The sequence below is a fragment of the Kogia breviceps genome, chromosome 5 (assembly GCF_026419965.1).
Source record: "Kogia breviceps isolate mKogBre1 chromosome 5, mKogBre1 haplotype 1, whole genome shotgun sequence".
Classification (NCBI taxonomy): Eukaryota; Metazoa; Chordata; class Mammalia; order Artiodactyla; family Physeteridae; genus Kogia; species Kogia breviceps.
The window spans coordinates 1,200,761-1,224,868 of NC_081314.1; the positions used below are offsets into that span (position 1 = coordinate 1,200,761).

A 24,108-nucleotide genomic window follows, 5' to 3' on the forward strand; every position below is an offset into this window, starting at 1 on the left:
GCTCCATAAGAAGGACCCGAAAGGACCCACACATCATTGTTTTTCAATCTACTTGAGGAGCTTTTGCTTTCATGCCTGAAACTTGCTGGTTTCAGGAGGGAGTTTTTGGTTTGTCTGTTTTTAATTGAAATGTTGAAAAGTTTCTTACTGCTGCTTTAAGTGGAACCCAGTTTTAAAGTGTGGGTTGAGTCAGATCTAAAGAAGACTTGTCTGACCATTTCCTGCCGGGACTGACTGGTGAACATCTTGAGGGAAACTTGGTAGGAGATAATGAGATCTGATTTGCAACTAACAGCCATGCTTAATTTTGAGAATATTTATAGACCCATTGAAAAAGAAATTAAATATTGACCAAGGATAATGTCTGTATTTCTCAGTAACTTATCAACAAATGACTCTAGCCTGTGGAAAGAAAATCATAATTCGACAGATCTTTTAAATCCGCCAGGAACCGTGAATATCTATCTGTTTTGCCTGACATGCTTCATGACTCTCGCAGCCCTGGCAGGCAGCATTTACTCACTAGTTTCCCTAATGAAAACGCGGAACAGAACTGTGGTGTCCATGCTTGTGGCTTCCTGGTCTGGGGATGATCTCATGAGCGTCCTGTCGGGGACCATCTTCATGTTTCTGCAGTGGCCAAATGAGGTCTCTGACCACTTCCAGGCTCTGTGCACCACCTCTGCCTTACTATATTTATGCCAGGGCCTCTCGAGCAACTTGAAGGCGACTCTCTTAGTGTCCTACAACTTCTACACGATGCACAGGGCTGTGGGGCGCCAGGCAGCCCCCGGAAGATCGGGCCAGGTGCTCGGCGTGGCGCTGACGGTGTGGGCGGCGAGTCTGCTAATCTCCGCGCTGCCTCTGTGCGGCTGGGGCGCCTTTGTACGCACGCCTTGGGGCTGCCTGGCCGACTGCTCCAGCTCCTACGTGCTGCTGCTTTTCGCCGTGTACACGTCGGCCTTCGGACTCCTCGCCGGCCTCTCGGTCCCCCTCACTCACCAGTTGCTGTGCTCGGAGGAGCGGCCAAGGCTCCACGCCAACTACCAGGAAATTGCCCGCGGAGCTTCCACCCCAGGGACCCCTTCAACGCGGGGGAGAGTGCTTTCCCTGTCCCCAGCGGATGCTCCGGGCCCGGCCCTGCGGTGCTCTGGACGATGCGCCCCGAGCTCGGACACCGTGTTTGGAGCGGGTCTGCCCGCGAGGGCAGGGCCGGGGCCGGGGCCGGGGCGCGGTGCTCCCGCAGTGGCTGGAGCCTGCAGGCGTGAGGACCGGGGGACTGGTCTCTATGGCACCAGGAGCTTCACCGTGAGCGTAGCGCAGAAGCGCTTCTCATTGATCTTAGCGATGACCAAAGTCACCCTTTGGCTGCCCATGATGGTAAAAGCGCGGTTGCTTACAGTGCGCGCGGGGTGGGGTGGGGGTGGGGGGTGCCAGGCAGTATGAGTGCGTGTTGAGACCAGCGTCCCCGGGCTTGGAGGGTCGCCCAGAGACGTGCATTAAGTCCGCTGACGAACGTATCTCGCTTGGTTTTAGCGAAGCACTTGGAGGAGGGCAGTTCACGGGTAGGACTCGCAGCCGCGGAGCCTTTGCTGCTAAGTGCCTCTCGGTTCAGAACTGGGGAGGAGGATGAGGAGCGCTTTCGGGCGCGGGAGACTTAGTTTTCTGAGATCTCTCATGGTCCAGGGTGTCCTTTTCTCTCGTAGCGATATCTGGGAGTGTTAAGAAGGGAAGGGAGGTAGTAAAGAGGGTTTTTTGCCCCCGATCCTCTGTCATGCCCTTCTCTCTGCTCCATTCCTCCCTAGTAAGGACGCCGCCCATCCCCAGCAGGGAGACAGGAGAGGCGTGATCAGAAGTAGAGACAGCAGAAAGTAGACAGAGCAGGCTTTTGTTCAAGCCTCCAGGAAAGAGCCCAGCTGAGAGGTGGCAGGTGGTGCCCTAGTGTGACAAGCATAACCTGGCAGAGGTGAGGGGCCAGGGACGTGACCAAGGACGTCTGGAGTACCAGGTACAGGTTTCATACATGCTTGCCTGTTTTCTGGGATAGCATTTTCTGTATTGTGACTGTGCTTCCCTGGTGGAAACTTGAGCTGGCAGCTAGCACAGACCAGGCTGTCAAGAGTGGAAACCCTCAAAGCCTGTGCAGCCTGGAGCAGCGGGCCTCCTCCCAAGGCATCCCAGGAGTCCATCACCCAAGCTGAGGGTGCCGGCCCAGGAGTCGAGCTTCTGGCTCTCAGACAGGAAAGGGTCCTGGAGGAGGGAGCTGGGGCAGCATGCTTGAGGGAAAGGCTTGGCAAAATGGAAAATGTTATCCGAGGATAGGTCTGAAGCTCTCTGCTTTTGCAGATCCACATGGTGGTCCAGCACGTCGTGGGGTTTCAGAGCCTTCCCTTTGAGACGCTCAGCTTTCTGCTGACCCTCCTGGCCACCACTGTAACTCCAGTGTTTGTCTTGTCCAAACACTGGACACACTTGCCCTGTGGCTGCATCATCAACTGCAAGCAGAACACATATGCAGTGACGTCTGACGGGAAAAAACGTAAGTCCTGAACAGTGCAGAGGTTGGGAACAATATGCATATGGTCAAGTACAGAAAGGTGGTCTATTGAGTTGCCTTCGTAGGGGATGAAGAGTCCAAGGACAAGTGAAGTGGTAAATAAAGGGAAGAAATTATAATGTGAAACAATTATTAGCACAGTATTGGAGTAAGTTTTAAATGAGGCAAGTTTAAAACAACTCTGCCAACTGCTTGTACATTGAATAATTATTTTAGGTAAGAAGGAAAGAGAATTCATTCAACACAGCATGAAGTCAGCAAAGGCCTTTAGGTGTTACATCCACCATAGCTCTTAGGCTAGAGTAGAAAATAACTCTCCCTCCCAAGTCTATGTAGGAGAAGTCTGCATCTTTGAAAAGTTAAAAACTCATTATAGTAAAGTTCATTATCGTTGAGTGGAACAGTAAAGAAAAGCATCTTCTTTAGTTTGCTGCTTATATTTTTCCAGGGTTTTGGAAAGTTTTCAGAGTAAGCAATAGGAGTGACTAAAAACAGTTCCAAAACAAATTTTAAGTGTTTGCCTCTGCTTTTGGAAAACATACATATATACACAAAACAACCCCACAAACACCTATAATTTCAAAAAAGGACAAAGGTGGCAGAGTTTGTCAATGTATGTTCATGTATGAATCTAGCCATGCCAGTTACTTAAAAATAAAAAAAATAAAAAAAACTGTGTTCTAAAGAGTACCTCTAGACCAGGAGTGCAGTCAATTATAAAACTCACTAGAGTGTAATTGTTCCTATTCTGAGACAGGAAAAGTTGAAGAATGACCTGTATATTTTGACTCTGCCAGGAAGGAAAAGGATATTTTTTTGTCATTCCAGACAAAAGATAGGATGTTCTACCATTTAATAAATCCAAGGCTACATTAGTGTATGCTGAATTAACTTCCATTAATTGTCCTTTGCTCAGAATAAGCAAGTATATTATTCTTTAACAGAGAAGAAAGAGTAAATAAAAACAGTCCATTTTAGACTATTTTAGGACTATGAAAACTGGAGACTGTTAAAGAATATTCTGCAATCAATTCTTCAACAGGTTTATTTTATAAACATTAAATAGTCATGAACTGGTCATTTTCCATGTATTCATGACATTTAATGTCTAGATAATTTTCAAATGACCAGAAGATTTTTTTTAGTGTTCAGGATGCCATGAAGTTTTATTGTTAATGGATGCCAAATTCATCTATGCCCTTAAAATAAAAAAACCATGGAACTTGTAATAAGTATGTGCTTTTGGATATTAATATCCAGAGCAACAGTGACACAGAAAATTAATAATAAATCTTTTTGGACCACATAGAAGAACATAGAACATATAAAAATCACTTACAAACCTGAAAGTTCTACCAGTCTATCAAACATTAATATTTTGTCACTAAATTAATGAACTAACCCCATCTTATAGTATTTAAAATTGTGAGAGAGACAAGAAGAGTTTAGGGCAGTCATTTTTTTTTTTTTTTTTTTTGTGGTACACGGGCCTCTCCCTGTTGTGGCCTCTCCCTTTGCGGAGCGCAGGCTCGGGACGCACAGGCTCAGCGGCCATGGCTCATGGGGCCCAGCCGCTCCGCGGCATGTGGGATCTTCCCGGACCGGGGCACGAACCCGCGTCCCCTGCATCGGCAGGCGGACTCTCAACCACTGCGCCACCAGGGAAGCCCTAGGGCAGTCATTTTTAAGAACTAAAGGGCACCTCTAACAGAGCTGAAAACAAAGCAAGGCAACAGATCTATCACTATAAATGGTCTAGGAAGCACTCTATCTTATACTGCACAAAACAGAAGAAACTACAGCAGGCTGGCAGAATCAATAATCCTGCTAATATCTCATGTTTGAAATTAGAACCATGCCTTTCAAGATCAAACTAATATTTTCCCTCTAAAATTATCATTGCCCTTATTTGTATTTGTTTTAAAATTTCAGGGAAGATGTTGAAATGTGAACTTAGAGAGGCATGGCTTCAAAAATAAAATGTTGTGAGAAACGTTAGTTTAAAATGGCTCCAAGGGCTTCCCTGGTGGCGCAGTGGTAGAGAATCCGCCTGCCGATGCAGGAGACACGGGTTCGTGCCCTGGTCCGGGAAGATCCCACATGCCGCGGAGCAACTAAGCCCGTGAGCCATGGCCGCTGAGCCTGCGCGTCCGGAGCCTGTGCTCCGCAACGGGAGAGGCCACAACAGTGAGAGGCCCGCGTACCGCAAAAATAAATAAATAATAAATAAATAAATAAAATGGCTCCATTCTCTCTCTTTTTTTTTTTTCTAACATCCTTATTGGAGTGTAATTGCTTTACGATGGTGTGTTAGTTTCGCTTTATAACAAAGTGAATCAGCTATACATACACATATATCCCCATATCTCCTCTTTCTTGCGTCTCCCTCCCACCCTCCCTATCCCACCCCTCTAGGTGGTCACAAAGCACCGAGCTGATCTCCCTGTGCTATGTGGCTGCTTCCCACTAGCTATCCGTTTCACCTTTGGTAGTGTATATATGTCCATGGCACTCTCTCACTTGATCCTAGGCTCTGCCACAGGAAAATTATAAGAATAAGAATGATGTACTTTCCTTGTCTGAGGACCCACCATAAATGTTCCTATTGCTAGGATGACACAAAAACAGAATTTTGAAACTCCAAAGATGGCTCCTCCTCAGGTGGGCAGGTGCTTGATCAGTGATAGTACTTTGATTCTATGTAGTTATAGTACTTTGATGGCTCCAGTTTCACATTTAAGCTTTTTCTCATCAACAAATTAATATCCCCCTTTTACATTCTTTTTCTGGCAACTCCAGAAGCAAGAAAAGGAAAATATTTTTTCCTAACTCATATTTACCGTAGGTTCATTTTGGTGATGTAAGCATAATTCTACATCTCAGCTTCACTGTATGGATACTGAGAGACATGCAGCCAGAAAATGAATGTCAGTAATGGAAAATAATCTCCAGAAGTAATAGTTCTCTGCTGTTTTCAACAATAATCTGTATTACTAGTGTCTGAAAACAAAAGTGTTTTAAAAAAAGATGGTTTTAACACAGAGGTCTCAGGTGGTAGACATATGGATTGCATATGGCTTTCAGACCCATTTGGTTTGCATGACATGATGCGTTCTTTTTTAAATTGAACAGTTAAAATAAAATATTTTCTATAAAAATCAGATTTTCAGCTTCCGTTTTTTGACAAAGTCAGAGTATCTGGTGACATGTTACTCTGAATAATTATGTATATTTATAAGCTGATATAATTACTTATGTTTAAAATTGTCATTAGTAAAATGTGATTAAAAGCAGAAGACTAGAGCTATTTCATGCCTTATCCAGGGTTTTGCTTTTCAGAGCAAAGGTAGCATACTTATTTTTCATAAGTGTACTATAGACTTCAAAAGACCCTGACTGTATTCTGATGGTCTTTAAGTTTCTTGTAAGTTACTAGTCAAATACTGTCAAGTCTGTTATGTTGTTATAACCTATTACCTTCATTGGCTAGTCAGAATTTACCTCTAGTGTTAAGGAAAAGTCAATAACAAGAAATGTTTCTATTGGTTACATTTCATAATTAATGTACTTCCCTTAAAGATAGCACAACAGGGACATTCTGCTTCCATTAACATATTTCTCTCATGGATCTGATTAGCAGTAAAGCAATTTCACATAGAGGTTAATGACTCCAATTCTGGAGTCAGCTTTAAATTAAAATCTCTTTACCAGGTAAGTAATCTTAGGTAGGTTTCTTCTGTCAGCCTCAGTTTTCTCAAATGCAAAATAGAACCAATATGCCTTTTATTATGTAGGGTTGTTGTTTTGTTAAATGTCATGACCTATGTGCATAACTGTCCCTGGAATGCTCTAGTTCCCCACTGTATCTTTCTCAATCACACTTCCTTCTCATAGCCTAACTCAGACTGCTTCTTGCACCCAGTGATGTGGAAGTAGATTCTCCATCGACACATTCTGCACAGCTCTTTAAAAACATTACTCACTTTTGCTTTATATATTTCATAGTTATAATACACAGCTAATAAAATATATAGCCACAGGTATCCATTTATATGATAAAATAGGGATTTTATGACAGTTTTTGTTTGCTTAATATCCTTGAATTGACCACTTGTCACTTTATAACTTTTTTTAGAGAAAAAGGAAACCCAACAATAACTAAAACGTCCTTTTAGCTCCTTCAGCTTTCACACTATTAAAGTAAATTAAAAATTCTAATTTAATTTTACTGGACTATATTACTAGAAAAAGTTAAGTAGTACTATAAATGAAATAGTGTATAATGTTAACATCTGTTTCTACTTTTCCATTTTCTTTGAAGAGAAATTTTTGTTTGTATCCTGGCTCAGTGAATGTTTTGGCTCAAATAATGAATGATACCTATAAATTCTCTTTCAGTCAGCAGAATTGGTTTGTAAATCTTCAGTTCTGAGGTAATTTCAATAATAGAATCAGCATATGAATGACATGAGGTTGTATTGTAAAATGAATCAAATTTTACCTGTTCTCAGAGAACTTTTATAGTTTTTAATAAATTCTTCCACCAAGGATAGCTAAATGTGTGCTATAAAACACAGAACTATCCAAGTAGAAAAAAGTTTTGAAATGAGCCATGTTTGAAAGATGAAAATCAAAACATTACATTGCATTTTGTCTACCACCTTGATAAAGCTTCATTCTTAATACACAAAAATTATCTAGTATTTTATGACGTTCACATACAACAGTTGTATCACTTCTGTCACATTCTCATGTGTTATTCTACTAAGACTTTATACAGTATTCACCAAATAGTAGTGCTATATGTAAGATACCATCATATTTCACCTGATTTAAACCATGGAAAGTTTTATGTGTTCCTGCTAAACTCATCTTGTAGTTAATCAGGTATAGACTGTTGTAAAGTGCTTCAGCTCACAGAAATATGTCTATATACTCTTCTTTACAATTCAGTTCAAATTTATTCAGAAATGTACATATTATTTTTAAAAGTTTAAAAGCTGTTTTGTAGCATTATCTAATTTCTACTGTATGCATTTATAAACATATAAATGTCAGGAATGATATACATCAAAATATTTAAAGCAGTTATATCTGTTGTTGGTATTGCCAGCAGAATAGCTCAAGTAATATTAAGAGCTTTTTAATAATTAAGTTGTAGCAAAATAAAATTTATAAACAATGTATTTTATCCCCAAATAAAGAAATGTAGAGATAATTGGTAGACTGATAGAGCTAAAACTTAAACTGAGTGGATATGAGACTATTCTAATTTATGGATAAATTTTTTACATAAAATTTCTTTAAAGACTTCAGTGTTCTGGGGTTGTATGTATTTCAAGCCTTCCATTGTGTAAGTGAGAACAGTTAGGCCCAGAGTGATAAGACGATTGAATTTGTGAGGCACAGTTGCTTTGCATAATTGACAAGAAGTAAGCGAAGATAATTCAACTAATCAGGTTGAATTCACTTTCCTATTTTTATTCATTTTGTATATCCAAGCACTGTTTATATCTATCTTCCTAATCATGGAATTTTGTTTTTGTTTTTACATAGCCAAGAGGAGATGCTTTGAATTCAATCTATCATTTCAACGAAGTTATGGAATTTATAAAATAGCACATGAAGATTACTATGATGATGATGAAAATTCAATATCCTATCACAATCTCATGAACTATGAGTGCAAAACTACAAAAGACTCTCAGAGAGACTCTCATAATATATTCAATGCCATAAAGGTGGAAATCAGCACCACACCCTCTCTGGACAGCTCCACGCTAAAAGGCATCAACAAATGCACAAACACTGATATTATAGACGCTAAACAGGAATCCCACAGTGAAAAGGGTGTTGATCCACTGCTCTCTGAAAAAACAGAAGGTGATATTAAATATGACGAAACCACCCTTTTGGAAGCGCCAGAAAGAAGACTTTCTCATGAGGAGAGTCAGAAACCAGACCTTTCAGACTGGGAATGGTGTAGGAGTAAATCAGAAAGAACCCCTCGTCAGGTACAGTAAAGGTTGTTATTCCTCTTAAATTAAAAGTGAGACCAAATATGACAGCATGCAAAAAAATTATCCGTTGCTTATTTCATTCATCCAACTACAAGGTTATCTTCACTTAACTCAATTAATTTCCATAATACTAAATTTTACTTCAAAGTATCTTTTAAAATTTTTTTAATTAGTTCTACACTTTCAGTCAAATTCTATATATTTTGGGATTGGCAGAGCTAAACAGGATCTTTGAGATGAGCCTCTATTTTAACCTCAAATAATCTGTGTAAATTCAGACTAGACTCTCAAAACTTTTTTCAAACTAGTAAACTTGTAGGTTTTATATTTTTTCTTCACCTGAAAAGTTTACACAAGTGTCCAAAACAGGTTTTGGGGCAAATGTTTATACAACTACCGGTAAACAGGTAGTCCTCTTGCAGCTCTACTGTTCACATAGCTTGCCTATTAGTCTTTTTTTTGTTTTGAATTTTAGTTCTTTATTTTTTTATACAGCAGGTTCTTTTTTTTTTAAAAGTCTTTATTAGAATATAACTGCTTTACAATAGTGTGTTAGTTTGTGCTGTATAACAAAGTGAGTTAGCTATACATATACATACATCTCCATAATCACCTCCCTCTTGCATCTCCCTCCCATCCTCCCAATCCCACCCTGCTAGGTGGACACAAAGCACCCAGCTGATCTCCCTGTGCTATGCGGCTGCTTCCCACTAGCTATCTAATTTACATTTGGTAGTGTATCTATGTCCATGCCACTCTCTCACTTCATCCCAGCTTACCCTTCCCCCTCCCCATGTCCTGCAGTCCATTCTCTATGTCTGCATCTTGATTCCTGTCCTGCCCCTAGGTTCTTCAGAACCATTTTTTTTTTTTAGATTCCATATAGATGTGTTAGCATACAGAATTTGTTTTTCTCTTTCTGACTTACTTCACTCTGTATGACAGTCTCTAGATCCATCCACCTCACTACAAATAACTCAATTTCATTTCTTTTTATGGCTGAGTAATATTCCATTGTATATATGTGCCACATCTTCTTTATCCATTCATCTGTCAACAAACACTTAGGTTGCTTCCATGTCCTGGCTATCGTAAATAGAGCTGCAATGAACATTGTGGTACATGACCCTTTTGAATTATGGTTTTCTCAGGGTATATACCAGGAGTGGGATTGCTGGATGGTATGATAGTTCTATTTATAGATTTTAAGGAATATCCATACTGTTCTCCATAGTGGCTGTATCAGTTTACATTCCCACCAACACTGCAAGAGGGTTCCCTTTTCTCCACACACCCTCCAGCATTTATTGTTTCTAGATTTTTTTGATGATGGCCATTCTGACTGGTGTGAGGTGATACCTCATTGTAGTTTTTTTTTTTTTTTTTTTTTTTTTTTTTTGTGGTATGCGGGCCTCTCACTGTTGTGGCCCCTCCCGCTGCGGAGCACAGGCTCCGGACGCGCAGGCCCAGCGGCCATGGCTCACGGGCCCAGCCGCTCCGCGGCACGCGGGATCCTCCCGGACCAGGGCACGAACCCGTGTCTCCTGCATCGGCAGGCGGACTCTCAACCACTGCGCCACCAGGGAAGCCCCTCATTGTAGTTTTGACTTGCATTTCTCTAATGATTAGTGATGTTGAGCATTCATTCTTTCGTGTGTTTGTTGGCAATCTGTATATCTTCTTTGGAGAAATGTCTGTTTAGGTCTTCCACCCATTTTTGGATTGGGTTGTTTGTTTTTTTGATATTGAGCTGCATGAGCTGCTTGTGTATTTTGGAGATTAATCCTTTGTCAATAGCTTCATTTCCAAATATTACTCCCATTCTGAGGGTAGTCTTTTCGCCTTGTTTATGATTTCCTTTGCTGTGCAAAAGCTGTTAAATTTCATTAGGTCCCTTTGTTTATTTTTGTTTTTATTTTCATTTCTCTACGAGGTGGGTCAAAAAGGATCTTGCTGAGATTGATCTCATGGAGTGTTCTGCCTATGTTTTCCTCTAAGAGTTTTATAGTGTCTGGCCTTCCATTTAGTCTTTAATCCATTTTGAGTTTATTTTTGTGTATGGTGTTAAGGAGTGTTCTAATTTCATTCTTTTACATGTAGCTGTCCAGTTTTCCCAGCACCACTTATTGAAGAATCAGTCCATTCTCCATTGTCTATTGTTGCCTCCTTTATGAAAGATAAGGTGACCATATGTGCGTGGGTTTCTCTCTGGGCTTTCTGTCCTGTTCCATTGATCTCTATTTCTGGTTTTGTGCCAGTAACACACTGTCTTGATTACTGTACCTTTGTAGTATAGTCTGAAGTCAGGAAGCCTGATTCCTCCAGCTTCGTTTTTCTTTCTCAAGATCGCTTTGGCTATTTGGGATCTTTTGTGTTTCTATACAAATTGTGAAATTCTTTGTTCTAGTCCTGTGAAAAATGCCATTGGTAGTTTGATAGGGATTGCATTGAATCTGTAGATTGCTTTGGGTAGTATAATCATTTTCACAATGTTGATTCTTCCAATGCAAGAACATGGTATATCTCTCCATCTGTTTGTATCATCTTTAATTTCTTTCACCAGTGTCTTATAGTTTTCTGCATACAGGTCTTTAGTCTCCCTAGGTAGGTTTATTACTAGGTATTTTATTCTTTTTGTTGCAGTGGTAAATGGGAGTGTTTCCTTAATTTCTCTTTCAGATTTTTCATCATTAGTGTATAGGAATGCAAGCGATTTCTGTGCATTAATTTTTTGTTTGTTTGTTTGGTTTTTTTTTTTGCGTTACACGGGCCTCTCACAGCTGTGGCCTCTCCCGTTGCGAAGCACAGGCTCCGGACACACAGGCTCAACGGCCATGGCTCACAGGCCCAGCTGCTCCGCGGCATGTGAGATCTTCCCGGACCGGGGCACGAACCCGCGTCCCCTGCATCGGCAGGCGGACTCCCAACCACTGCGCCACCAGGGAAGCCCCTGTGCATTAATTTTGTATCCTGCTACTTTACCACATTCATTGATTAGCTCTAGTAGTTTTCTGGTAGCATCTTTAGGATTCTATGTATAGTATCATGTCATCTGCAAGCGGTGACAATTTTACTTCTTCTTTTCTGATTTGGACTCTTTTATTTCTTTTTCTTTTCTTATTGCTGTGGCTAAAACTTCCAAAATTATGTTGAATAATAGTGGTGAGGGTGGGCAACCTTGTCTTGTTTCTGATCTTAGTGGAAATGGTGTCAGTTTTTCACCATTGAGAACGATGTTGGCTGTCGGTTTGTCATTTATGGCCTTTATTATATTGAGGTAAGTTCACTCTGTGCCTACTTTCTGGAGGTTTTTAAATCACAAATTGGTGTTGAATTTTCTCAAAAGCTTTCTCTGCATCTCCTGAGATGATCATATGGATTTTCTCCTTCAATTTGTTATTATGGTTTATCATATTGATTGATTTGCATATATTGAAGAATCCTTGCATTCCTGGGATAAACCCCACTTGCTCATGGTATATGATCCTTTTAATCTGCTGTTGGATTCTGCTTGCTAGTATTTTATTGAGGATTTTTGCATGTTCATCAGTGATATTGGCCTGTAGTTTTCTTTTCTGTAGCATCTTTGTCTGGTTTTGGTATCAGGGTGATGGGGGCCTTGTAAAATGAGTTTGGGAGTGTTCCTCCCTCTGCTGTATTTTGGAAGAGTTTGAGAAGGATAGGTGTTAGCTCTTCTCTAAATGTTTGATAGAATTTACCTGTGAAGCCATCTGTCCTGGCCTTTTCTTTGTTGGAAGATTTTGAATCACAGTTTCAATTTCAGTGCTTGTGATTGTTCTGTTTTTATTTTCTATTTCTTCCTGGTTCAGTCTCGGAAGGTTGTGCATTTCTGAGAATTTGTCCATTTCTTTCAGGTTGTCCATTTTATTGGCATATAGTTGCTGGTAGTAGTCACTCATGATCCCTTGTATTTCTGCAGTCTCAGTTGTTACTTCTCCTTTTTCATTTCTAATTCTATTTATTTGGGTCTTCTCCCTTTTTTTTCTTGATGAGTCTGGCTAATGGTTTATCAATTTTGTTATCTTCTCAAAGAACCAGCTTTTAGAGCTTCCCTGGTGGTGCGGTGGTTGAGAGTCCGCCTGCTGATGCAGGGGACACAGGTTCATGCCCTGGTCCGGGAGGATCCCTCTTGATGCGGAGTGGTAGGCCCATGAGCCATGGCCTCTGAGCCTGCATGTCCAGAGCCTGTGCTCCGCAATGGGTGAGGCCACAACAGTGAGAGGCCCGCATATCACAAAAAAAAAAAAAAAAGAACCAGCTTTTAGTTTTATTGATCTTTGCTCTCCTTTCCTTCATTTTTTCATTTATTTCTGATCTGATCTTTATGATTTCTTTCCTTCAGCTAACTTTGGGGGGTTTTTTGTCCTTCTTTCTCTAATTGCTTTAGGTATAAGGTTAGGTTGTTTATTTGAGATATTTCTTGTTTCTTGAGGTAGGATTGTATTGCTATAAACTTCCCTCTTAGAACTGCTTTTGCTGCATCCCATAGGTTTTGGGTTGTTGTGATTTCATTGGCATTTATTTCTAGGTATTTTTTGATTTCTTCTTTGATTTTTTTCAGTGATCTCTTGGTTATTTAGTAGTGTATTGTTAAGCCTCCATGTGTTTGTATTTTTTACAGATCTTTTCCTGTAATTGCTATCTAGTCTCATAGCGTTGTGGTTGGAAAAGCTATTTGACACAATTTCAATTTTCTTAAATTTACCAATGCTTGATTTGTGACACAAGACATGATCTATCCTGGAAAATGTTCCAGGAGCACTTGAGAAGAAAGTGTAATCTGCTGTTTTTGGATGGAATGTCCTATAAATATCAATTAAGTCCATCTTGTTTAATGTGTCATTTAAAGCTTGTGTTTCTTTTTTTATTTTCATTTTAGATGATCTGTCCATTGGTGAAAGTGGGGTGTTAACGTCCCCTACTATGATTGTGTTACTGTCGATTTCCCCTTTTATGTCTGTTAGCATTTACCTTATGTATTCAGGTGCTCCTATGTTGGGTGCATAAATATTTACAATTGTTATATCTTCTTCTTGGATCGATCCCTTGCTCATTATGTAGTGTCCTTCTCTGTCTCTTGTAATAGTCCTTATTTTAAAGTCTGTTTTGGCTAATATGAGAATTGCTACTCCAGCTTTCTTCTGATTTCCATTTGCATGGAATATCTTTTTCCATCCCCTCTGTTTCAGTCTGTATGTGTTCCTAGGTCTGAAGTTGGTCTCTTGTAGACAGCATATATACGGGTCTTGTTTTTGTATCCATTCAGCCAGTCTGTGTCTTTGGGTTGGAGCATTTAATCCGTTTACATTCAAGGTAATTTTCAATATGTATATTCCTATTACCATGTTCTTAATTGTTTGGGGTTTGTTATTGTAAGTCTTTTCCTTCTCTTGTGTTTCCTGCCTAGAGAAGTTCCTTTAGCATTTGTTGTAGAGCTGGTTTGGTGGTGCTGAATTCTCTCTGCTTTTTCTTACCTGTAAAGGTTTTAATTTCTCCATCAATTCTGAATGAGAGCCCTGCTGGGTAGAGTCATCTTGGTTGTAGGCTTTTCCCTTTCATCACTTTAAATATGTCCTCCACTCACTTCTGCTGAAAGATCAGCTGTTAACCTTATGGGGATTCCCTAGTTTGTTATTTGTTGCTTTTCCCATGTTGTTTTAAATATTTTTTCATTGTATTTAATTTTTGATAGTTTGATTAATATGTGTCTTGATGTGTTTCTCCCTGGATTTATTGTGTATGGGACTCTGCACTTTCTGGACTTGATTTACTCTTTCCTTACACATATTTGAGAAGTTTTCAACTGTAATCTCTTCAAATATTTTCTCAGTACCTTTTTTTTTTCTCTTCATCCTTTGGGACCCATAAAATTCGAATGTTGGTGCATTTAATGTTGCCCAGAGGTCTCTGAGATTGTCCTCAATTCTTTTCATTCTTTTTTCTTTATTCTCCTCTATGGTAGTTATTTCCACTATTTTATCTTCCAGGTCACTTATCCATTCTTCTGCCTCAGTTATTCTGCTATTGATTCCTTCTAGAGAACGTTTAATTTCATTTATTGTGTTGTTCATCATTGTTTGTTTGCTCTTTAGTTCTTCTAGGTCCTTGTTAAATGTTTCTTGTATTTTCTCCATTCTATTTCCAAGATTTTCGCTCATCTTTTCTATCATTACTCTGAATTCTTTTTTCGGTAGCCTGCCTATTTCCTCTTTTTTTTTTTTTTTTTTTTTTTTGGTCTGGCGGGCTTTTACCTTGCTCCTTCACCTGCTGTGTATTTCTCTATCTTCTCATATTGCTTAACTTACTGTGTTTGGGGTCTCCTTTTCACAGGCTGCAGGTTCGTAGTTCCCGTTGTTTTTGGTGTCTGCTCCCAGTGGGTAAGCTTGGTTTAGTGGGTTGTGTAGGCTTCCTGGTGGAGGGGACTGGTGTCTGTGGTCTGGTGTATGAGGCTGGATCTTTTCTTTTTGGTGGGCAGGACCACATTCAGTGGTTGTGTTTTGAGGTATCTGTGGCCTTATTATGATTTTAGGCAGCCTCTCTGCTAATGGGTGCATTTGTGTTCCTGTCTTGCTAGTTGTTTGGCATAGGGTATCTGACACTGTAGCTTGCTGGTCTTTGAGCGGAGCTGGGTCTTAGCGTTGAGATGGAGATCTCTGGGAGAGCTTTCGCCGTTTGATATTATGTGGGGCCAAGAGGCCTCTGGTGGGCCAATGTCCTGAACTCGGCTCTCTCACCTCAGAGGCTCAGTCCTGACCCCCAGCCAGAGCACCAAGACCCTGTCAGCCCCACGACTCAGAAGAAAAGGGAGATAAGAAAAGAAAGAAAAAAGAAGGAAAGAAAATAAAGTTATTAAAATAGAAAAAATGTTAAAAATAAAAAAGTAATTTAAAAAAAAGAGAAAGGAAGAAGAGAGCAACCAAACCAAAAATCAAATCCACCAATGCTAACAAGTGCTAAAAAACTATACTTAAAAAAAACGGACAGAACCCTAGGACAAATGGCAAAAGCAGGGCTTCCCTGGTGGAGCAGTGGTTGAGAGTCCGCCTGCCAATGCAGGGGACATGGATTCATGCCCCGGTCCGGGAGGATCCCACGTGCCGCGGAGCGGCTGGGCCCGTGAGCCATGGCCGCTGAGCCTGCGCAGCCGGAGCCTGTGCTCCACAACGGGAGAGGCCACAGCAGTGAGAGGCCCGCGTACCACAAAAAAAAAAAAAAAAAAAAAAATGGCAAAAGCAAATCTATACAGACAAAATCACACAAAGAAGCATGCACATACACAATCACAAAAAGAGAAAAAGGAAAAAAATATATATATATTAAAAATTTAAAAAGGAAGAGAGCAACAAAATCAATAAACAAGTCTACCAATGATAATAAGCTCTAAATACTAAACTAAGATAAACATAAAACCAGAAACAAATTAGATGCAGAAAGCAAACCCCAAGTCTACAGTTGCTCCCAAAGTCCACCGCCTCAATTGTGGGATGATTTGTTGTCTGTTCAGGTATTCCACAGATGCAGGTACATCAGGTTGATAGTGGAGATTTAATCCACTACTCCTGAGGCTGCTGGGAGAAATTTCCATTTCTCTTCTTTGTTCGCACAGCTCCAGGGGTTCAGCTTTGGACTTGGCCCCGCCTCTGCATGTAGGTTACCTGAGTGCATCTGCTCTTCACTCAGACAGGACAGGGTTAAAGTAGCAGCTGATTCGGGGGCTCTGGCTCACTCAGGCTGGGGTGAGGGAGGGGTACGGATGTGGGGCGAGCCCGTGGCAGCAGAGGCTGGCATTACGTTGCACCAGCCTGAGGCGCGCCGTGCGTTCTCCCGGGGAAGCTGTCCCTGGATCCCGGGACCCTGGCAGTGGCAGGCTGCACAGGCTCCCGGGAGAGAGGTGTGGAGAGTGACCTGGGCTCACACACAGGCCTCTTGGTGGTGGCAGCAGCAACCCTAGCATCCTACACCCGTCTCTGGGGTCTGCGCTGATAGCCGCGGCTCACCCCCGTTTCTGGATCTCGTTAGGCGGTGCTCTGAATCCCCGCTCCTTGTGCACCCCGAAACAATGGTCTCTTGCCTCTTAGGCAGGTCCAGACTTTTTCCCGGACTCCCTCCCGGCCAGCCGTGGCGCACTAACCCCTTCAGGCTGTGTTCACGCTGCCAACCCCAGTTCTCTCCCTGGGATCCCACGGAAGCCCGAGCCTCAGCTCCCAGCCCCGCCCGCCCCGGCGGGTGAGCAGACAAGCCTCTCGGGCTCGTGAGTGCTGGGCGGCACCGATCCTCTGCGGGAATCTCTCCGCTTTGCCCTCCACACCCCTGTGGCTGCGCTCTCCTCTGCGGCCCCGAAGCTCCCCCCTCCGCCACCTGCCGTCTCCACCCGCGAAGGAACTTCTAGTGTGTGGAAACCTCTCCTCCTTCACAGCTCCCTCCCACTGGTGCAGGTCCCGTTCCTATTCTTTTGTCTCTGTTTTTTCTTTTTTCTTTTGCCCTACCCAGGAACATGGGGAGTTTCTTGCCTTTTGGGAGGGCTGAGGTCTTCTGCCAGCGTTCAGTAGGTGTTCTGTAGGAGTTGTTCCACGTGTAGATGTATTTTTGATGTATCTGTGGGGAGGAAGGTGATCACCACGTCTTACTCCTCTGCCATCTTGAAGATGCCCTCCTATAGCAAGTTCTTATTAATTATCTATTTTTTACACATTAGTGTATATATGTCAATCCCAATCTCCCAATTCATCACACCACCACAGCCACCCCCTGTTTCCCCTCTTGGTGTCTATACATTTGTTCTCTACATCTGTGTCTCTGTTTCTGCCTTGCAAACCGGTTCATCTGTACCATTTTTCTAGATTCCACATATATGCGTTAATATACGATATTTGTTTTTCTCTTTCTGACTTACTTCACTCGGTATGACAGTCTCTAGGTCCATCCACGTCTCTACAAATGACCCAATTTCGTTTCTTTTTATGGCTGAGTAATATTACATTGTATATATGTACCACATCTTCTTTATCCATTTTGCCTATTAGTCTTGCTGGAACTAGTCCCTCTAATACTCAGCGAGGAAAAAAAGATCTATTCCAGAATAGACCCAAGTGAATCTTTGCAAAAACCCTGCTAAATGTTCCATTCTTTTAAGGGTTCAAGAATAGTTTTATAATTTTTTAAAATTTTTATTTATTTGCTTATTTATTTATTTTGGCTGCATTGGTTCTTCATTGTTGTGCACAGCCTTCTTGTTGCTGTAGCTTCTCTTGTTGCAGAGCATGGGCTCTAGGCATGTGGGCTTCAGTAGTTGCAGCATGTGGGCTCTGTAGTTGTAGTTCACGGGCTCTAGAGCACAGGCTCAGTAGTTGTGGTGTATGGGCTTAGTTGCTCTGTGGCATGTGGGAATCTTCCTGGACCAGGGATCAAATCTGTGTCCCCTGCATTGGCAGACGGATTCTTAACCACTGCGCCACCAGGAAAGTCCCTATATGATGTTTTATAATGAAAGAATTTGTACCTTAAGCTCATCTCATTCTTTCCTAGATTTAAGCCTGCCTAGAATGATGAGGGGTACTTCTTATTTTATTGAAATTGTAGTGTGATATTGATATAAGATTGTTCTTCCGTCCAAATGCTCATACGTGATAATTAAAGTTGCTCTTGCTTTCCACACAATCGATTTACTAGGAAAAGATATCTTTTTCATGACTTAATGTAAATCAGAGTCCACTTGCCCCTAATCTCTGGAATCAAAACTATAGTTTTTCAAATATCTGCTAGTAATAGTGCAGTCATTGATCACAAGTATGACCATCTAACACCAACTATGAATATGAACAAAATAACCTGAGATTTCCTTTATTCTCCTTGATTAATTAAAACTGCTAGTTTTTCTTTGATATCACCAGTTTTAACAGTTGGATAATAAAATGAAATGTACAAAATTTATGATTAAAAATAATTTTTCATAGTGTTTAGTGATTAGGTATCTCAAAAAAAATCTAAATATTTGCTGTAAATTGCAAGATACAGTGAAAACTATATTACTGACAGGATACACTGCTCAATATTTTTAGAACAATGTGATACCCCAGCTAAGAGGGGAATCCCTACAATATCATCATCAATTTGTTCCTAAATAATCTAAACTTCCTGGTTTTCTTGCACTTAAAAATTAAGTAGGGCTTCCCTGGTGGCGCAGTGGTTGAGAGTCCGCCTGCCGATGCAGGGGACGCGGGTTCGTGCCCCGGTCCGTGAAGATCCCACATGCCACAGAGCGGGGCGGCTGAGCCTGTAAACCATGGCCACTGGGCCTGCGCGTCCGGAGCCTGTGCTCCGCAACGGGAGAGGCCACGACAGTGAGAGGCCCGCGTACAGAAAAAAAAAAAAAAAGTAATATTATGAAGCATGTATGTGTGTGTATATCTGAGTAACTTGCAACTACAATACCCTGCGTGCCACTCCCCTCTTCCATCCTCATGCTTACCCCTTAGGGGTTTCAGCTATCTTGAATCTTGCTCATGCTTTTTTGTTTTACTGTTTTAACACAAATGAATGTATTTCTAACACAATATATTCCTTAGTTTGCTTATTTTGAGCTTTCTAAAGATGGTATCATTTCTGGGACTTGCTTTTTTTCCAATTAACATTACTTTAAATGACTTCATTTTCTAATGTATTTTGTCAAAGCAGTGGGACATGCCAACTGAGCTATCACAACATACAGCCCTCTTTTAAAAGTCTGAGTTATATTTTGGAGAATATAATCAATTAAACACATCTAGAAATATGTGAAAAGATCAGATACTGTTTACACATAAGCATGTTATCTTATGAGAATGGTGAAGCACAACTTACACACCTCTGTAAAACAAACGAACAAAAATGCTACATGGAAAGCACAAAATGTTTGTCAGTTCAGGTATCTTTCAACTACAAAGATTTGCTTATTAAGTATTAATATTTTAACATTTATGAAGAGCAAGTAGTTCAGGAAACTGATTTAAAATGATACTTATAAAAAATGTTTAGTGGTTAAATAGATAATACAATATTCAGGAAAAGTAAAATTTATATTTTAAGAAACTAAATGAAATACTGTCATAAATTTAAAACAACAGTAAGAAGTCCTTATGCCACAGGCTGATGTTATTGGTATGACTTTCCCTTAGCGAAATCACCTATGGACCTAAAGATTAATATTATAAGAAAAAGACATTTAGAGTTGAAAAGCTTATGACAACTTTTTCTCTGACCAAAGGCTGGGTTTAACTCTTACCCTATTCTTCAACAACAGATATTTCATGGGAGTAGGTGGTGACTTAGAAAGCACTTTCTTTTCATCATTTTCTTCCAAGTTCCTTCTTTGCTCTGAAAGCAAAGTTAACTTATATATCTTACAGCGATACAATAAACTGGTAGATACTGTAATAACTCTCTGAAAACACTATCTCTTTTTATTTTCTATGGTTGTACTTTCAAATATTTAGGCTCAGTTTATCAGTTCATATCTAATGGTACTACATTGAATTGCATATGTTCTTTGTTTTTAGGCTATAAAAAAAGGTTTCATTTAAAATGTATTTAATGAGCCTTACTATATTTTTACAATACACATTGCTTAATTTTTTTAGAGTTCATGTGAGTAAACAAATTCTCAGTATATCTTGTTGGAAATCCTGGTAGGAGTGAGAGTGTCAGATCAAGGTTAAGTTATAAAGGAAATGTGAGTAGAATGGCTTTAGTAGGTTCAAATATGATCCAATAAAATGTATCACAGGTGAGAGTGTTTGTAAGACTAAAATTGTGTTACACTTAGCCACATAATCACTTCTTTTTGGACCCCTAGTAGGTAGAGTCCTAAGCAGTTTACTGTTTAAAAATTCAGAAAAAATAGTCAGAAATGCCAGAGTTCTTCAGTTACAAAGTTTTAATGTGGTTGCCATGGTATGACTGTTCCTCAAGTGAAATAATGATTTTCCACAAGCCCAAAGTTTTGTCATCTATGAATAAAGAAAATTGTACTTATAAAATAATTTAGTAACTTGTGGGAGATCATTCTAATTTTCTCTTTTAATACTAAGCTCATCAAGTTATCCATGGATCCCATTTTCTTTTGTTTTAATGTGTTGTCTTAGAGCTCTAGAAACTCATTTATTACTGTAAATCAGAAGCAAAGATATGCTGTCACTATGTCACTTAGTCCCACTAATAATTCTGTATCATCATAGCATTTGAAAGATGAAAGGTCCTTCACTATGCCAATAGGATATAGACAGCCAGATTCTGAAAAAAATCCTTCTCAGATGAGAGTCAAATGGGGAAAGTGATTGCTTTTGAATTAGCTACATGCAAACCATTTAGTATAAGGATGAATAAACCAACAGAACTAACTTTACGGTCACTGGGGAATCAACGAAATTTAATTTTTCTTTTAAGGAAAATGTTTTAACTATCTAAAAATAGTTTTACAAATGAAAGTTGTGTTTGCTCACAGAGTTCAGGGGCAATATTGGTTTCTGTAATCTTTTTTTAATATTATTATTTCTTTAAATCCTTTTCGTAGAAAACTATAGAAAGCAAATGCCTATCTAGATGATTTTGGGTTCTTTAGATCCGAGCTTCTCCAACTTTAATGTGCAAATAAGTCAAATGGGGATCTTGTTAAAATGTAGATTATGATTGAGTAGGTCTGAGATTCTGCATTTCTGACAAACCCTCAGGTGACTGGTGCAAAATCAAAGTCCCATCCCAGACCTACAGAATCAGTAATGTGCATCTGAGCCAACCCAGTTTAAGTACTTAATTTAAGTACTTCTTTCTAAAATTTAAGAAATACAGTTTTAACATCTAATCACTAGGAGATGGATACTAGTTTAAAGAGTTGGGCAAAATCAATCCTCTTCATTTAATGTATGCCCCATAAAGTGAAATAAGACTTGAAGAAAATACCCCAGTATGCATATCTTTCCTCTCCCTAAAAAAAGTGCATCTTCTCTTTTCATTTTAAAAAATAAACTATTTTCCTGTGACACTGTCAGCTTGATAATTGCAAATGCTGAAACTTGTTCTCTGAGTAATTTTTGACATTTTTAACTGAAGTGACAGTAGGAGAAAAACTTACTTATCACCTCCTATTTGTAGCCTCAAGGCAAAGATGTAGCCTCATCCTAACACAAAATGAGTGTTTGGAATATAGATATTTTATATTTAGCTACATCCGTTTGTTTGGAGTAGTTAGTTCCACTTACTGTTCAGAGACCTGAAAAATTATTATCCTGCTTTCTTTTTTCAAAACATTTATTTTTTTGATTATAAGGTAATATAATTATTGTAGAAAATTTAGAAATTGCTGATAAGCAAAGAAAAACACCCACTTCTAACCACCCAGAGTTAATCACTGTTTACATTTTATCATATAAAACTTTAGGCTCTTTCCTAAGCATATATTTTCAATTTTGACAAAAATGGGATCATATTGTATGTACTGTTTCGGCATCTGCTTTGTCCACTTCAGAGTGTAATTTTCACCTGATTTAAATTGTTTGAGTCATTTGTGTGATTATCTGGTATAGTTTAGAATGGCTATTTAGAGTGTGGTTTAAAACTCATTCACAAATGTAAATTTGTTCTCAAGTATTTAAAGTCTTGAAAGTTGAAACTAAGGAAATTTCATTGTAAACTAATTTGAATATTTCATAACACATTTTGTGATCCTCACAGCATGTATCATTTGCTGAAATGAAGTCAAATTGAGCTAACTGTTCACTTTCTATGGATTCAAGGGGATTAGCATTGGATCAAAGCTTGTGTAGAATCCTATAATTCACTTTTTAAGCTAAGGATTCTGTTAATATCCTCAAAAAAGCCTCATGGTTTAAGGAGGCCTTACAGGCTATGTGTTGGAACCGCCCAGTTATGGCTTCAATCTCTTCTACAACTCCTGTTGCGTGTTATCCCTTATTTGAAATCAAATGGCTGGAAACACTGCTTTTTTTTTTTTTTTTTTTTTTTTTTTTTTTTTGCGGTATGCGGGCCTCTCACTGTCGTGGCCTCTCCCGTCGCGGAGCACAGGCTCCGGACACGCAGGCGCAGCGGCCACGGCTCACGGGCCCAGCCGCTCCGCGGCACGTGGGATCCTCCCAGACCGGGGCACGAACCCGTGTCCCCTGCATCGGCAGGCGGACTCTCAACCACTGCACCACCAGGGAAGCCCGAAACGCTACATTTTTAAAACATTTTATTATGCACTAATTTTAGAGTTACAAAACAGTTTTTAAAGTAGTATGAGAGTTCTAATATATCCTTCATCCAGCTTCTATTAATGTTAACATGTTACATTATAATAATGTAATTATTAGGGAATTAATAACCAATTTATAGACCTTATTTCAGTTTTGCCAGCTGTCCTGCTGATGTCCTCTTTCTGGTCCAGAACCTGATCCTCAGTTCCTTACTGCATTTGTTGTCATGTCTCCTCAGATTCTTCAATCTGTAGCAGTTCCACAGTCTTTCTGTGTCTTACATGATTTTGACAGTTTTGAAGACAACCAGCCAGTTTGTTTTGTTTTGGTTTATTTCTGGAATATCCTTCAATTTGCAATTAACATATGCTTACTAATCAATTGAGCATACGCATTTTTGACAAGAATCACACAGAAGTGATGTTTGCCCTTCCCAGCACATCATATCAAGAGGTACATGATGTTGATATGTCTTATGATGGTGATATAAACTTTGATCACTTAGTAAAGGTGAGATCTGCCAGATTTCTCCATGTAAAGTTACTATTTTTCCCTTGTAATTTATAAGTATCTTGTTGGGAGATATTTTGAGGCTATGCAAATATTCTGTTTCCTATCATACTTTGCCCACTAATTTTAGCACTAATTGATGAATCTTGCCTGTAACAATTATTATGTGAAGGTGATATTCTATTTTTATAATTTCTTCTATATTTATTGTTGGAATTCTCCTGTAAGAAAAAGTTATCTCTTCTCCTCTGTTTACTTATTTGTATCAGTATGAGATCATAGGTATTTATTTTAATCTATAGCTTATTAGCCATACTATTATTTATTTTATTACTCCAATTATCCTAAATTTGGCCATTGGGAGCTTCTTCAAGTTGATGCCTTTATCCTCAACATGCCCTTCTCATCTTTTTGAGCACTTCCTTACTTTCTAGCAACACAAAATATTCCAGCCTCGTTTTGTATTTTCCCTGACCCATCCCTAAAATCAACCATTTTTCCAAGGAGTTCTAGTCACTTTTGTTAGAGAATGGGATTTAGAAACCAACATCTGAGTATGCTTATTGTTACAGAGGTGTCTTGCTTCTAGACCCTATTATTGGACAGATCTAGGAAATACATATATATGTGCTCATGTAGAAATCTATATTTCTATATCAGTTTCTCTGTATAAATCATTTTAAACCATGAGTTTATACTGATAGTTCCAAGTCCAATCAAACCACAGAATTCATTCACACCTTTCCCTTTTCTTACTTATTACTTCTTTTTCTGA

At 39.7% G+C, this 24,108-nt stretch overlaps 1 protein-coding gene across 1 annotated transcript in view; it reads left to right on the forward strand.

The window, feature by feature from the left end:
- Window positions 1-360: 360 nt before the first annotated feature.
- Window positions 361-24,108, forward strand: part of GPR149 (G protein-coupled receptor 149) — a 70,526-nt gene continuing 46,778 nt past the window's right edge. Inside the window, exons 1-3 of the mRNA XM_059063641.2 lie at window positions 361-1,380; window positions 2,347-2,539; window positions 8,114-8,571. Coding sequence (XP_058919624.1) covers window positions 361-1,380; window positions 2,347-2,539; window positions 8,114-8,571 — 1,671 coding nt within the window. The remainder of the gene's footprint in view (window positions 1,381-2,346; window positions 2,540-8,113; window positions 8,572-24,108) is intronic.